We start from the raw sequence: 17,577 nt of genomic DNA, 5'->3' as shown, positions 1-17,577 counted from the left end.
AGCTGTTTTTAAACATTCAGATTTTGATTTTGCTTCTAAGGCACCATGAATGATGACCCTTGACCCTTACCTATAACCCTGTATGACTGTCCTCTTTCTGTGTCACCGGGTCAGGTTTATTTATGATAAAGAAACTAGTGATCAATATTTACCATTATCTTTTATTGCAATTGACATTGACAATGATAAAATCAAAATACTTTATTGTTTGAAATAAAAAGAAACTTGAAAATATTTCATTGTTGCTATAAACTATTAAAGAGAATTAAGAATTAAACTCTTATTAAACATGTTTATAGTGAGTAATTCACCATCACAATGAAAGAAAACTAAGAAACTAAATTAACTTTCAATTAAAATATGAACAGTTTTAATCATCACTACTCACAGAAGCGTCTCCAGTTTATAATGTGGATCCTCCTTCAGATCAGAGAGCGGCTTCACATCTGAGTAACTTAGATTATTCCATGACAGACTCAGTTCTCTCAGGTGTGAGGGGTTTGATCTCAGAGCTGAAGTCAGAGCAGCACAACCTTCATCTGTAACACCACAATCACTCAACCTGTGGAGAACAATGACACTCTTCAGTCTCTCAGTTCAGCAAACACTGATATAAATGATAAGATATATATGAATTTCTCCATTCTCCTAAACAGATTTGTATATGAAAGCACTTGTCACCTCTTCACATCATCCAATCTTATAAATATCAAAAACATTCAAAAGTAAAATGAGCTCAGAAGCTTTGGAAAGAATCCACTGAAGATTAAACACCCTTTTCAGTTACTTGATGATAAACCTTTTTTGTATATATTATTGTTGTATATATCATTCATTATTCACCACAGGAGAGAAACAGACGACGTTGAGACTTTTATAAAATCTTACTCGAGTATCTCCAGTTTACAGTGAGGATCCTTCAGTAGATCATAAAGCTGCTCAACTCCAGAATCTCCTACTTTATTCAATGACAGACTCAGTTGTCTCAGGTGTGAGGGGTTTGATCTCAGAGCTGAAGTCAGAGCAGCACAACCTTCATCTGTAACACCACAACCCATCAACCTGTAGAGAACAATGACACTCTTCAGTCTCTCAGTTCAGGATCTACAGCTCAGATGAGCAGAACTTCACAATCAGACACTTAATCCACGGCACCATTAACAGGTCCAGTCTAAGGTTCAGACTCACTTCTACAAACTGCTTGATTAGTTAGTTTCCATATCATAAAAATTACAAGAATATTCGATAACACTTTATTTAACAGTGTCCTTGTTACATCTGTTACATGAACTTACCAAAGTAATAACAGGTAAATTATGCATAATTATATGCAACTAACCCTCAACCAAATCCTAATCCTACCCTAACCCTATAGTGAGTACATGTAGTTGCTTGATATTATTCAGTACTTAAATATATAATTGCATTGTAACAATGACACCCTAAAATAAAGTGTAACCAAATAATTTTTTTTTTATGCAAGTACCCAAAAATCATCAACATATCTGTATATTAGGGGTGTAATGGTTCACAAAATTCACGGTTCGGTTCGATACGATACACTTGTGTCACGGTTCGGTACGGTTCGGTTCGGTACGTTTTCCATACAGCAAAAATAAATAAATCCCAGAGAAATTTCCTTGAATTAATTTTTTTTTTAATTTTTTTTTTTTATGAAACTAACATCATAAAGTATGATTTTTTATTTTTATGCTTTTTTTTACTGAGTAATAATGGAGCTATACTTGACTCTTCTTATGAGCATATAAAACAAAACAAAACTTGGACAAAATGAAATGTAATATTATAGTAGTAGGCTAGTTAAACAAAGGTTTATTTTAGTTCAGAGTAACATTTGAGGGCAGCAATTGTATTCATAATGTCAAAATAAAACCGACGTAATGTTACTTAAAAACATTATAGCCCACTATTCCTGACAAACTTCCATACCTTGCAGTTAGTGTTACTACAGTAAATCCATTCCACGGTGAATGTTGCTGATCTGTGGACACCGGTCAGTTCATTCATTCATGGCACGATGTTCTTCCTGGTTTCCACGTCAGCGCTGTTTGATCCGTTAATAACAGAGAAATGTGCATGTTTCTCACTAGATCTCGCAGCGATGTTATTACTTCAGTGGCGAATTCAAAAAGCATTTGAAATTCAAATGCTTTCTTTACCGGTCTGGATCTCTTAGCGCTGTGTGGTAGTGTTGCTTGATCAGGCTCGCGCATAGGGCTCGCGAGTCCCGCTTCACAGGTCAAAACTGATAAACGGTCCACACAAACACAATAAGAGTAGCTCAGTTTCATTCCTTACATTGCATTTGCCAGTTGATGTTGTGGTCTCGCCAGCCGCTATGAGCGCGCTTGCCATCTGCGACTCGCCTTCATTTGAAATAACGAAATTTTGGTCGGCAGAAAAAATGGTCCAACGAACCGTTCGGTGCGTAATGCGTACCGAAAGCCTCGTACCGAACGGTTCGATACGAATACGCGTATCGTTACACCCCTACTGTATATGAACACAGTTGTCACATCTTTACATCATCCAGTCATGTTTAATCTATCATTAATATTGTAAAATTATGTCAGACACATTGGAAAGAATCTAATGAAAATAAAAATCAACATTTCCATTAGTAATTTCACAGTAGATTTTTTTTTTTTTTTTTTTTGTATGGCAATCATTATTTACCATTAAAATAGACGACTATGTTGTAGGGATGGGCGATATCTTATCGTTTGCGATATACCGCTGAAAATTCTCCCCACGATAAAAATTTGTCTCTTCGCGATAATAACGATAAGTCTAGTTGATGATGTAGTTTTGTGCGTGCCCGATTCACTGTTCTCGTGCGGTAGACCCCGAAGCCGCCGCCAGGCGCCGCCATTTGCGCCATTTAGAATTTCAGCCGCCGCCAGCCAATAATTTCGTAAGCCAAATTGAGCCGCCATCTGATAAAAGTTTGGCTGAGCCGGCTGGAATTATTTGCATCAAATAATAATTCTATCTTATAGAGACATACACACACGAAATATACACACGCGAAACAATACACAAGATCTATTTTCCCACTGGATTCATAACAGCACAGTCTTGTGCTCGTTGCTACGATACACAGACTCACAGTGAATTGACGACCAATTAAAATTGCTCGTTTTCCGTACAGAAGAAGCGATGCATTTTTTTCTCGCACTGAGGTGAAATGGCGGAAAGAAGCAAGCAAGGTAATTTTGATCTCACTTCTCACATACTTTCCTAATTCCTACTTACTTTTTTTTAACTTAGGCCTACCCAGACTTTTGTTAAATCTTCAGGGCACGGTTGCACAAACACCTGAATCAAAGATTGATGTTATGAACCAAATATTCTGGAACGGAGAGATTTATAGCACTGAACGTGATTACTGCAGTAACAAACCACCGTTTCTAATTCACGACGCATGCTTCAGTGTACATTGAAGTGAAATGTGCAAAACTTTGTCCAAAATAATACTGATAACAGTGTGTGTTTATATTAAGGCGAGACACGGCAGGCTAAAACATCGTTTTTTTTTTTTACTGGTCAATTTTGAGATTTTTGGATATTTGTCTTCAATAACATGTCTTCTTTCAGACTTGTGGTGAAAAAAAGTCCGAAATACACAGTTAGGTCTTTATTTTACTACACTTCGTCTGTTTGCGTCTGTAGATTTCTCATAAATTCAACAAAAGTTTGCGTTCTTAATCAACATACTTCTCCGCGATCTCTTCCGTCACCCTCTCATCACATGCACCGTTAGGCAGCTCTCTCTCTTCTGTACAATCCTGTTGGATCCAAATATGGTCATTTCCTTTATATCAGCAACCAATCGTGAAAGTAAAAAAGACTGAATGCGCGATCTCATTGGCTGATGATAAATCTTTAAAGCCCGTTTTCTCAAAATGACCTTTCTCTCATTCTCCAAGTCCGAAATCTCCACTTCAGTAGTACCTAGTTATATTATGAAGACATTTACAGAGGGATTTGTAAATATATTATTCCTAGCCTGATATATATAACATTTTATTCCAAAAAACATGGCTTCAGCCATTTGCAGCTATGAAAAGTTTGGCGGCTGCAGCAGCCATTTAGGTTTTGGCTGAGCCGGCTAGCCAGCCAATAACTTCATCAGCCAGCCATTATTCTCAAAACAAATGGCTTCGGGCTCTAACGTGCGGAGTGAAAACAAGCATGGCGGAAGGCGGACGTGAGGCTGAGGAGAAGCTTGTTGTTAAGCGAGGAGCTACCTCCACAATTTGGAACTGGTGTGGTTACAGAAAATCAGATGAGCAGCAAACTACCGTAATATGCAAAGTTTGCAGAAACTACAGAACCGCGCGAGCGGGAAGCGGCACACCTCACGCGAGCAGGGCTTATATGCTCTGAGAACGGACACTGCACGGACACTGCACTAGTGAAATAAAACACACACAAAAAAAACGAAATTTAAATAAATAAAAACGAAATTTAAATAAATAAAAACGAAATTTAAATAAAGAAAAAAAGGAATTTAAATAAATAAAAACTAAATTTAAATAAATAAAAAAACAAAATTTAAATAAAGAAAAACTAAATATAAATAAAGAAAAAAACGAAATTTAAATAAAGAAAAAAAACAAAATTTAAATAAAGAAAAAAAACAAAATTTAAATAAAGAAAAACTAAATTTAAATAAAGAAAAAAAATGAAATTTAAATAAAGAAAAATGGAATTAAACAAAACAAAACACAATTTAAACATAACATAATCTGATATTTTACAGAAGAAAATAATTTATCGTCATGTGTATCGTTATCGCAATAAATACCTGAAATTATCGTGATAAATTTTTTAGGCCATATCGCCCATCCCTACTATGTTGAGACTTTTATAAATCTTACCACAGTTTCTCCAGTTTACAGTGAGGATCCTGCAGTAGATCAGAGAGCTGCTTGACTCCAGAATCTCCTACATTATTCCATGACAGATCCAGTTGTCTCAGGTGTGAGGGGTTTGATCTCAGAGCTGAAGTCAGAGCAGCACAACCTTCATCTGTAACACCACAATAATTCAACCTGTAGAGAACAATGACACTCTTCAGTCTCTCAGTTCAGGAAACACTGATATAAATGATAAGATATATATGAATTTCTCCTTTCTCCTCAACAGATTTGTATATGAAAGCACTTGTCGCCTCTTCACATCATCCAATCTTATAAATATCAAAAACTATCAAAAGTAAAATGACCTCAGAAGCTTTGGAAAGAATCCACTGAAGATTAAACATCCTTTTCAGTTACTTGATGGTAAACCTTTTTTGTATATATTATTGTTGTATATCATTCATTATTCACCACAGGAGAGAAACAGACAACATTGAGACTTTTATCAAATCTTACCACAGTATCTCCAGTTTACAGTGAGGATCCTGCAGTAGATCAGAAAGCTGCTCGACTCCAGAATCTCCTACTTCATTCTTAAACAGATCCAGTTCTCTCAGGTGTGAGGGGTTTGATCTCAGAGCTGATCTCAGAGCAGCACAACCTTCATCTGTAACACCACAATACCTCAACCTGTAGAGAACAATGACACTCTTCAGTCTCTCAGTTCAGGAAACAGTGATATAAATGATAAGATATATACGAATTTCTCCTTTCTCCTCAACAAATTTGTGTATGAAAGCAGTTGTCACCGCTTCACATCATCCAATCATGCTTATAACTATTGTTGTGGAAAATATGCAATTGTCCTGTTACAAGTATGCCTTTTTGTAATCTAGTTAACCTGTAAATAATAAAACTATATTTAATTGAAACTAAGAAGCTTGCCAGCCAAAAGTCTTTGATTTCTAAAAAACTGAACTGAACAGAACATGAAGAAGTCTTCTGACCAATAGATTGTGAGTATGAAAATTCAGATGCTTGGGATTTAGGACAGATTTGACATACTTTACCTAACCTGAGAATAATCAACATATGGATAAAAGTGTCTTGAAATACGCACCATAAAACACTATCAAAAACTATCAAAAGTAAAATGACCTCAGAAGCTTTGGAAAGAATCTAATGAAGATTAAACATCCTTTTCAGTGACTTGATGGTAAACTTTTTTTTGTCAGTGTTTCCCATAGGTTGAGAATGTGGTGGGCAGGGCGAAGCGGCGCTTATTGAGCGGGTTCAGAATAAACTAGTCAAACAGACAGACTGATCTCATGAAATGGCGTATGTATGACACGCCAATTCGTATTTCTATTTTTGGCGTGTTATCAACACGCATAATCGCTTTTCAGCGTGTTTATCAACGCTGTTGATTTACGTTACATTACTGTATATAAATATATATGACCTACCCCAACCGCGTCCCTAAACCTACCCATCACTCGGGTTAATACCATTTATGAGTGTTCCCCTACCATCCTAGGAAAAAAAATATTGCTCCCCAGATGTAGATATACATTTTCCTCCGTTTCGCTCGGACATTTAACGGCGTACACATACACGCGCGTGGACATACACGCGGAAAGCTCAAAATGCGTATAAATAACACGCCACTTGACTTGAAAGTGGCGTGTATGTTTACGCAAAGTCATGATGTCATGTTGAAACAGAGGTTTATGAATTATTTATTACAGACAATACTCAATATCCTTAACAAATAATTTAGAAATAATGTAGAAATTCATATTATGCATAAATTCATAAAATTTTACTACAAGCATGAACAAATATTTTCATTATGAAAACTATTTACAAAGTTGACAATTTCTGTCTGAGCAATTAATTTTTCTCTGCTTTGAAAACAACTTTCTAAGGCCTGCCTGAACGGATCGGCTTCAGGGCCAGGTCCGTTTACTAATGCTTAAAGGAACACTTCGACTTTTGGGGACTTTAGCTTATTCACCGTATCCCCCAGAGTTAGATAAGTCCATACATACCTTTTTCATCTCCGTGCGTGCTTTAAGTCTGTTTGACGCACCCAGCGCTAGCCTAGCTTAGCACAAAGACTGGATGTAAATGGCTACAGCTAGCATACTAATCCCAATAAGTGACAAAATAACGCCAATATTTTCCTATTTACATGTTGTGATTTGTATAGTCACAGTGTGTACAAATAACAAGGTCATATGAGACACAGACATTTTTTAAACGTTTAAATACTGGGAACTATTTTCTCAGAAGGCGAAGCACTGCTACTTGGGCGGAGTGATGAGCGCAGCACCCGAGAAGAGCCGTTCTGTCAACAAAACCAACGTGACTAACTAGCTAGTAGCGAACGTGATTCGTGATCATGGCTGACTTTGATGAATTGTCAGAGGATTTTTATTTGGTATCAAACCAAGATCCAGAACCATATCGTTTTGACCCAGAATACACAGACGAGGAGTTACAAACTTTGGAAGCTGATAGACAATGCCGAACAGACTGAGGTCGAGGGGAGAATCAGAACGGGAATAGCCTATTATTTCACAAACAAGGTCACTGTTTCTCAAAAATGAAACCCCCCAATTCATTAGCAATTTGAAGGCTACAGTCCTGAAAGTTACCTTTAGCGCCGCTTATTTGTTACTGGGGCGATAGAGCGCGTTTGTGACAACACAATACTAACAGTACAGGGGATACATGGAGCCCGGGAACAACTGTAATAGTAGTGAGCACCCTATTCATGTAATAATAGTGTCACGAAGGTTACATTACATCTAACGTTAGCTAATGGCACTGTAACAGTAGGCTACTCATCTAAAAACATAACGGAACACTTACCGCAGCCGCAGGTGATCCACTTTGTCCTGTTTTTACTATCGATGGGATAGCCGTAACGTTATCCTTCAGCACACGTTTCATGGTCCGTGTGGCAAATTCCATTTTTTCAAAATAGTCGTCCTCAGTGAAATGTTCTGAGCAAACGCGATAGTCCTTGATGATGTCTACAGGTGTATTTGAAACTATATCCAGAGCAAGTAGCCAATGATTCATCAGGTCAGCGTTTTTGGTTGGAATTCCCCTGTTTATTGTTGCAGCTCTTTACAATACAGCGAACACCCATGATTGTAAACTTTGCATTTACTATCTAGTAATTGCTGACTCTATTACTCCAACTCTGAGCGAACTCTCTGCTCATCACCACGGCGCTTCTCGGGTGCTGCGCCCAAGTAGCAGTGCTTCGCCTTCTGAGAAAATAGTTCCCAGTATTTAAACGTTTAAAAAATGTCTGTGTCTCATATGACCTTGTTATTTGTACACACTGTGACTATAGAAATCACAACATGTAAATAGGAAAATATTGGCGTTATTTTGTCACTTATTGGGATTAGTATGCTAGCTGTAGCCATTTACATCCAGTCTTTGTGCTAAGCTAGGCTAGCGCTGGGTGCGTCAAACAGACTTAAAGCACGCACGGAGATGAAAAAGGTATGTATGGACTTATCTAACTCTGGGGGATACGGTGAATAAGCTAAAGTCCCAAAAAGTCGAAGTGTTCCTTTAAGCGTGCAGCAAGGTGCTCTCCTTGAAGTTTATTTCACATGTCAGTTTTGATCTGAAATAGAAACAAACTTACTTACTTAAACTTTTATTTCAGACCCAGAGGGATCCATAATACAATACAATAAACATACATAGTAATACACAAAAAAATTAAAAAATAAAAATAAAAATAAAAATAATAATAATAATATAGTAAAAATAAAATAAAAACAGTGTCCACAGTGTTCAGTGTCTAACATACAGACATGTAGGCTACGCCAGTGGTTCCACAGTCTGGACAAAAATCTTACAGAACTTCGTCCAGGGTTAACTAACACAGTGATTAGGTCATTTTTTGACTCAGACAGCCTACCCATAAATCTATACATCAAGTTACGTAAAACTGCAGCACAGGTAGGTACCCCAACACTAACAAACATATGGCTTGCACTGGAGTCTCTTGGAACTCTTAGCAGCAGCCTCATGCTGTCATTATAAGCCACTTTGAGCTTTCTAATGCTGCCTTGCTTGTAACGACACCACAGATAGGCAGTGTACAATGGTGTACAGTACGTTCTAAAGAGTGAGATCTTCACAGGGACAGAGCACATACTAAACTTACGACACAACATGTTCGCTTGCGCATACAGCTTACGACGCTGCCTATAAATATCCTTGTCATCAGACAGGTCATTTGCAATAATATGGCCCAGATATGTAATATCTGTGCATACATCAAGTACAGTACCAGATAGATAGAAGTCAGGAAAGTGTGACTGTCTATCTTCTCTACTTCTTATAGTCATAATCTTACTCTTTTTTGGATTATACTTTATATCACAATCGGCACCATATTGTGCGCTCATATACTGAATTTGTTACATTTTTGAGAATGTAGACTAATGTAGTCCATTTTTGAGAATGTAGTTACTATGTCTGACTTCAAAGAAATTGATGGCAAAATTTTGGAAGAAACCGTACAGCACCTTAAAACATCATCAACCTGTGCTCTTGACACACTTCCCACATCTTTCTTCAAAAGTGTGTTAAACAGTTTAGAAGCAGATCTTCTAGAAGTGGTAAATGCCTCACTTCTCTCTGGGAGTTTTCCAAACTCCCTGAAAACTGCAGTTGTCAAGCCCCTCCTGAAAAAGAGCAATCTGGATAAGACCATATTAAGCAACTATAGACCGATCTCAAATCTTCCTTTCATAGGCAAGATCATTGAAAAAGTTGTCTTCAATCAGCTGAACAAATTCTTATGCTCGGATGGATACTTTGACAATTTTCAATCTGGTTTTCGACCGCACCACAGCACAGAGACAGCGCTCATAAAGATAATAAACGATATTCGCTTAAATACTGATTCAGGCAAATTATCAGTGCTGGTACTACTCGACCTCAGTGCTGCATTTGACACTGTCGATCATAACATACTTCTTGACAGGCTGGAAAACTGGGTGGGGCTTTCTGGGATAGTCCTAAAATGGTTCAGGTCATACTTAGATGGGAGAGGTTATTATGTGAGTATAGGAGACCATAAGTCTGAGTGGACATCCATGACATGCGGAGTCCCTCAAGGCTCAATTCTTGCGCCACTCCTGTTCAACCTGTATATGCTCCCAATGAGCCAAATAATGAGTGTTGTGAACTTAGAATCGAAAGACCAGGAGACTTGGTTGTTTCTTCAGCAGGATTCTTTATTGAGAACACGAGCTGTCGGTAGCTGCAGTCACCAAGTCTGACGTGAAATGTTCTCTTACAGTTTATATACATTTAGGGCCAGGAACCGAAAAAGACAGGTTTAGGAACCGGTTCTAGACTGGGAGCATTGCCCACCCTAATCCACTCAGCATATCTATTCAAACACTGAGACCCGAGTACAGGACTGGCTGGACTTTCTTGCTAAAACAGGACTGACCAGAGTCTTTTGCTAGAAAACTCTGATAATCATAATTTATACCTAACCTTAACATGCTAAATTCAATGTAAACCTATATTAAACATTTTAATAAATATGCTTTCCCACATGAGAAAGAACCAAATTGCTTACCACAGCTATGCAGACGACACACAGATCTACTTAGCCCTATCGCCTAAAGATTACAGCCCCATTGACTCCCTGTGCCAATGCATCGATGAAGTCAACAGTTGGATGTGCCAAAACTTTCTTCAGTTAAACAAAGACAAAACTGAAGTCATTGCATTTGGAAACAAAGATGAAGTTCTCAAGGTGAATGCATACCATCACTCTAGGGGTCAAACAACTAAAAATCAAGTCAGGAATCTTGGTGTGACACTAGAGTCAGACCTTAGTTTCAGTAGTCATGTCAAAGCAGTAACTAAATCAGCATACTATCATCTAAAAAATATTGCAAGAATTAGATACTTTGTTTCCAGACAAGACTTAGAGAAACTTGTGCATGCTTTCATCACCAGCAGGGTGGATTACTGTAATGGACTCCTCACTGGCCTTCCCAAAAAGACCATAAGACAGTTGCAGCTCATACAGAACGCTGCCAACAGGATTCTTAGCAGAACCAGAAAATATGAACATATCACACCAGTCCTCAGGTCTTTACACTGGCTCCCAGTTAAATTTAGGATTGATTTTAAAGTATTATTACTGGTATATAAATCATTTAATGGCCTAGGACCTCAATATATTGCAGATATGCTCACTGAATATAAACCCAACAGATCACTCAGATCACTAGGATCATATCAGCTAGAAATACCAAGGGTTCACTCTAAGCATGGCGAGTCCGCTTTTAGCTATTATGCTGGAACCAGCTTCCAGAAGAGATCAGATGTGCTCCTACTGTAGTCACATTCAAATCCAGACTAAAAACACATCTATTTAACTATGCATTTAATGAATGAGCACTGTGCCAATGTTCGTCCGACTGTTTGTACTGTACTGTACTGTATTTTATTTTTTATTTTTCTAAACTGTTTTAATTATTCTTATTTCTTTTTATTATTTTAATTTCTTCTATGTAAAGCACTTTGAATTGCCACTGTGTATGAAATGTGCTATATAAATAAACTTGCCTTGCCTTTTTCTTTATTTAAATTTTATTTTTTTTATTTAAATTTCGTTTTTCTTTATTTAAATTTCTTTTTTTTTCTTTATTTAAATTTTGTTTTTTTCTTTATTTATATTTAGTTTTTCTTTATTTAAATTTCATTTTTCTTTATTTAAATTTCCTTTTTTTCTTTATTTAAATTTCGTTTTTTTCTTTATTTAAATTTCGTTTTTCTTTATTTAAATTTCGTTTTTCTTTATTTAAATTTCGTTTTTATTTATTTAAATCTACCCTTTACTGTGTCAGTAATTTGTTAGTCAGAAAAATATTAGACTACCTTTTTAAAAGTATTGCTTAAGTTAACAGACCTGTGTGTCTGTGTGTGTGTGTTATTTCACTAGTGCAGTGTCCGTGCAGTGTCCGTTCTCGGAGCATATAAGCCCTGCTCGCGTGAGGTGTGCCGCTTCCTGCTCGCGCTGTTCTGTAGTTTCTGCAAACTTGCAGAAGTTTGCATATTACGGTAGTTTGCTGCTCATCTGATTTTCTGTAACCAAACCAGTTCCAAATTGTGGAGGTAGCTCCTCGCTTAACAACAAGCTTCTCCTCAGCCTCACGTCCGCCTTCCGCCATGCTTGTTTTCACTCCGCACGTGAACAGTGAATCGGGCGCGCACAAAACTACGTCATCAACTAGACTTATCGTTATCGCGAGGAGACAAATTTTTATCGTGGGGAGAATTTTCAGCGGTATATCGCTGAATATATCAAATATGCGGGTCACGAATAAGAATTTCATACCGGATTGGTCGAGGCCCGGGTTAACAACGACCGCCTCAGGTATCGTTAGCCAACAGGGTACCGGTGGAAATTGGGCTACTGTTGGCCGAAGGAGGAGGAGGAGAGGAGGAAGACGTCTACAGAGGCGACAGGGAAAGGAGAAGTGTAGGAGAGTGGAGGTTCGGGTTGGTACTTTAAATGTTGGCACTATGACTGGTAAAGGGAGAGAGTTAGCTGATATGATGGAGAGGAGAAGGGTAGATATGTTGTGTGTTCAGGAGACCAAGTGGAAAGGGAGTAAGGCCAGAAACATTGGAGGTGGGTTTAAACTGTTCTATCATGGTGTGGATGGAAAGAGAAATGGTGTAGGGGTGATTCTGAAGGAAGAGTACAGTAAGAGTGTAGTGGAGGTGAAGAGAGTTTCTGATAGGGTGATGATCGTGAAGGTGGAAGTTGAAGGGATGATGATAAATGTCATCAGTAGGGCTGGGAATCACTGGGTACTTCACGATACGATACGATACGCGATACATTGTTCACGATACCGATAACATCACGATATGGCGATACTGCGATAATCGATATATTATCAGTAATAACTCACAATATATCATGTTTTAAGAAATAAAAAAATATATATTTTTTAATTAGGAAAATGAATCTCCATTTATTTTTTTGGATGAAACACAATAACAAAAACAACTTGTGTCTTATCAGTTGCAACAAAACAGTCACAGACACTATTTTTGTTTTGCTGCAGATGATTTTTTTTCACTCGGAATCGGTGATGCTCGCATGGTCGCGGCTCGCAGCGTGTGAGAGGAATTACAAGCCGAGCCGACTCCGTGCACGTTACAAGCACCTCCTCGACCTCCCGATAATTTTTAAACATGTTTTTTCACCAGCTGTCCCCTATTGCCAAATCATACACAACCACGTCGATGGGGCTATACCTCATTTGCAGCAACCATACAGTGTGCGCATACACTGTCGCTGTCACACACACACACACACACACACAGTTTTCTCTCTCTCTCTCCCATTCGCAACATGACAGTCTCTGTGTTTAGCGCGAAAGCCCACATGATTGCTGCCGGCTCGGGATAAAATTCATGCAGGACAGTCGTGCCGTGTACCAGCTGCTTTGACTCGATTATCAGTTAAATTGACTCGCAACGTGTTGAATACACGACCTCCCGAGTGTCCGAACTCGCACAGTGTATGCCCGCCCTAACGGCTTTTAAGATCGATACTTGGCAAGAGCGCATCGAGAATCGATCGCGGGAGAAAATATCGCGAGATATCGCCATATCGATATTTTGGCGCACCCCTAGTCATCAGTGCCTATGCTCCACAAGTCGGCTGTGAGATGGAGGAGAAGGAAAGATTCTGGAGTGAATTAGATGAAGTGGTAGATGGTGTACCTAGAAATGAACGATTGGTGATTGGGGCAGACTTTAATGGACATGTAGGTGAGGGGAACAGAGGTGATGAGAAGGTTATGGGTAGGTATGGCCTAAAGGAGAGAAATGTGGAAGGGCAGATGGTGGTAGATTTTGCTAAAAGGATGGAAATGGCCGTGGTGAATACGTATTTTAAGAAGAAGGAGGATCATAGGGTGACCTATAAGAGTGGAGGAAGGTGCACACAGGTGGACTATGTTCTATGGGTATGGAGACGGATGATCCGCTGTGGCGACCCCTAATGGGAGCAGCCGAAAGAAAAAGAAGATATCGCAAACGATAAGATATCGCCCATCCCTACTCAACAGACAGCATAGAATCAGGTAACTCTCCATGAACAAAAAACCCTGTGTAGCACATAGCCACCAGAGGACACAGTTTCTTACTGGCAAGTTTAAGATGTTCAGCTGTAATATGATCCAGACCACATGCCTTATTATCTCTTAGCTTCAATATTGCTTCATGGATTTCAGAAGAAGTGATAACAACATCATCATTATACTCCACATTATCCACCACAAACAGATTACTTTTTACACAGTTTAGTAGTTCACAATAATGTTTCCGCCATAACTGTGAAGTTTCATCAGGACCACTCACACCATCTATATTAGACGGAAGAGATGTTTAACATTATTATTATTAACATTATTATTTTGCAGCTTCCATGCCAGTGAATCAGACCTCATAATGTTTTCATTTCTTTTAATATAGCAAAGTGCACATTTAAATCTGGCATTAGTGCTTTTTTTTTTGTTTCAAACAAGGGCCCATGCCTACTTTTGCCAGACTTAGCCCATTTTTTAAAAGCATTTCGGGCCTCTAAATGAAGCTCTTCTACGTGATCCTTCCACCCTGGCATTTTTCCTAAGTTTATATAGAGGCCTATTCGAGATACTGAGAGACTCAACAATAGCTTCATACAGGGAACATAAATCCTTACAGTGCTGTACATTATTACAGTTCATATCCCGACACAATAAGGCATCTTTTGGGACCTCAATATTGCCCAGCAAAGCATCTGAATGATCAACATATCTATTAAGATCTTTCGTAGAAATTTTTGACCAATTTATTTTCTCTACATCAATGCCATTGTCCACAGGCAACAACACCAGTATATTGCCCATTTTCACCACCATGAGAAAGGGTATATGATCCGTAGTAGCCAGATCATAATCAATCTTCATTATCTCAATGGAGTCATGGGCATCCACTGTACAAAGGCAGTGATCTAGCCAGGAAGTAGAGTCCCAGGCCTCGCTGATATAAGTATAACTATCATTTGGCAATAGTACCTTACTAGATAAAATTAATCCACTATCTGTACAAAACTGCATTAAATGATTACCAAATGAAGAGTTTGCATCAGTTATGTCAGCATTCATGTCACCTAAAACATATATGCAGGTGGAAGAGTTATCCTGAATAAAAGACATGATAAATGCCAATCTACTGAGGTCCTCATCCTCATTATATATGCACTCATATGGCGTATAAACATTCAAAATTATTATCTTCCTGTCATTACAACACAGCTCAATACCAATAGCCCAGTCAACTCCCAGTCTTATAACATTAACCAACTGATCATATTTTTTATTCCACAACGTAGCAACCACCCCAGGAATTCTCCCCCGGACAATTTTAGCGCTTAAGTCAGTTGTTGATTCACCCGCTCCATGAAAGTTTCTATGCAAGGAATTTAAGCCTTCCAGTTCTTGTTTGGCAAGGAACGTCTCCTGGACACACAAAATGTCACATCTCTCCATCAATTTGTCCACAACGACACGGCGTGATTTATCAGTATCACTGTGGCCAACACGCAGTCCACGCGCGTTATAAGACACGACACAAATGTTCATATAGACGAATTAATTACATAGCAGCAACTGCAGACTGACTCCCGTGTGGTACCACAAGTGTACCATGACAATCCAGTTCACCACCCCGCTCATTACCCAAAACTTTGGAGCCACGAGCCTCATAATAGCGGCGAACATAAGTCCCGTCGGGCCAGAGTTTTGGATTGTACATATCAGCAACATTGTTACATTCAGCAGTAATGTGAAATGAGCCCTACCTGCTATGGGCCGTCTCGACACGTCACTATTCCATTCTCCAGTTTCTCAGATAAATATCGACTTAGCGTGTGCATCCAGCGTGGGAGAAAACCTGGTGGCAAACACATTCACCAACTTTGTTTTCACCACTCCAATGTTGCTCTCAGTACCGGTTCCAATTATTCCCACATTCCTCTGCCCACGTTTAAGGTGACTTTGCTTGTTGTGGGATTTCCGCGGCACAGTTACTTTAAGGGACCCCGGCTTTTTGCGACCTTCTTTCACAACAACACTCCACTGTGAGGACTGTATTTGTGTTCGTGGCGATGTTACTGCTACATCCAGGAGCTCCTGTTGTTGAGCGGAACCCTCCAGTCCCTTCACCCCCCCACATGAGCTACTGGCGATCTCGGTATCCAGACCCAGGTGACAAGACTTCCCAGCGGGAGACGTTGTTAACTCCTCCTGTCGATCAGGGCCTGCTAGCCCCGACACCCCTTCTCGTGCGGTGCCATCAGCCCCTATATCGTAACCCGATGTGCAGTGCGTTTCCACCGCTGTCACTCGGCGATCCATGGTCGCAACAATTGTCCCCAAGTTTTTACCCACTTCTGCCTGTATTTGCAATGCCCTGCTCTGGCCAGAAACTTCTTGGTTCAGCTGCTCCATTCGGCCAAGCAACGCTGAGGCATCCATTTTGCCAAATCCTATAGGTGGCAGTTCATCCAAATAATGTGAAACAAACCGCGGAATATTCTCACCACACTCATTTAGAACCTTCAAACAGGCCTTGATATTATTCACGTCCTTCTGTGGGCCTTTGTGTCCGATACAGCGCAGCGTGGTATCTGGGCATACATCAAACAAAAGCCGCTTGGACTCCTCTATCCACTCAGATGAAAAGTTATTAGTTGCTAATGTAGCAGGGTGGATTAATTCGACCTATTGGGAGAGCATGCGCATGCGTGTATATCATTAACTGCCTCGCATTTAGTATAAAAGGAGTGGGGTTTGGCTACCGGATGTGCGTCTTGGTATCCCCGTTGCGTGATGTCATCTGTTGCCGCTTAAGGTATGTGGTATGGCTGGAGTAAATCCGTGCTCTTTGCGTCGTGCAAGCGTTTTAATTCTGAGTTTACCTGTTGTTGCCAGGCTTAGACTAAAGTTCTTGCCTTCCGGTTTGCTGTGTCCTGGCTTAAGTGCCTCACAGGTATGTTGTTCAGTCATGTCATAAACCCAATCGTTGACTGCGTTTAGCCTGTTATTTGTTCTATTTTAAATTAAATATTTATAGCATGTCATTCACAGCTGTTTGTTTCTGATCGCGCGGCTGTATTCCCGCATGGTGCTCGACCATGGAGGGTTTTGTTTACGTGACCATCCCGCGGTATGTAGAACTATAGCTTGATGACCTACCAATATTGTTACTACTTTTTAACATATTTTTGTCTTGCACTGCATGTTTACCTGCAGATCTGAGGGTATCTCTGGTGACTCGCTGGGATTGAGCGCCCATAGTGGATCGTGACACGTCTAATTGTGACTGCGCTGCTGTTTTGCCTCGACGCCTATTTGACCATGGAAACTTGCACGTTGATGCGGTGCGGTGGCTTGCTGCCGGCCTGTCTTTGCCGGCTGCCACCTGCTTGATTTTTATCGCCATGCATCGTCATTTTGTGGTATATTGAGTGTTGTGTGTGTCTGTTTATTATTATTCTTTTTTTGTGTGTGTGTTACGCTCTACAACTCTGGGTATTACAACTGCTGCAAGACGGATTGGA

At 39.4% G+C, this 17,577-nt stretch overlaps 1 protein-coding gene and 1 long non-coding RNA gene across 6 annotated transcripts in view; one reads left to right on the top strand and one right to left on the bottom strand.

The window, feature by feature from the left end:
• The window catches only part of LOC307163783, a 485,677-nt gene that overhangs the window by 230,653 nt on the left and 237,447 nt on the right, over positions 1-17,577 (top strand). The gene's annotated exons all lie outside the window — the stretch shown is intronic.
• LOC307163680 (NLR family CARD domain-containing protein 3-like) overlaps positions 1-17,577 on the bottom strand; it is a 28,749-nt gene that overhangs the window by 1,994 nt on the left and 9,178 nt on the right. For 4 of the 5 annotated variants that reach the window (XM_079879856.1, XM_079879859.1, XM_079879857.1 and 1 more), the window contains 4 exons: positions 5,403-5,576; positions 4,905-5,078; positions 889-1,062; positions 389-562 (listed from right to left, as the gene is read on the bottom strand). In XM_079879856.1, the coding sequence (XP_079735982.1) occupies positions 389-562; positions 889-1,062; positions 4,905-5,078; positions 5,403-5,576 (696 nt within the window). The remainder of the gene's footprint in view (positions 1-388; positions 563-888; positions 1,063-4,904; positions 5,079-5,402; positions 5,577-17,577) is intronic. The other variant, XM_079879860.1, reaches the window with a different exon arrangement.

The sequence above is a fragment of the Squalius cephalus genome, assembly GCF_949319135.1.
Source record: "Squalius cephalus genome assembly, chromosome: 8".
In the NCBI taxonomy this organism is placed as follows: domain Eukaryota; kingdom Metazoa; phylum Chordata; class Actinopteri; order Cypriniformes; family Leuciscidae; genus Squalius; species Squalius cephalus.
Note: the sequence above shows the minus strand (reverse complement) of the source record. Positions and strands in the feature narration are given on the sequence as shown.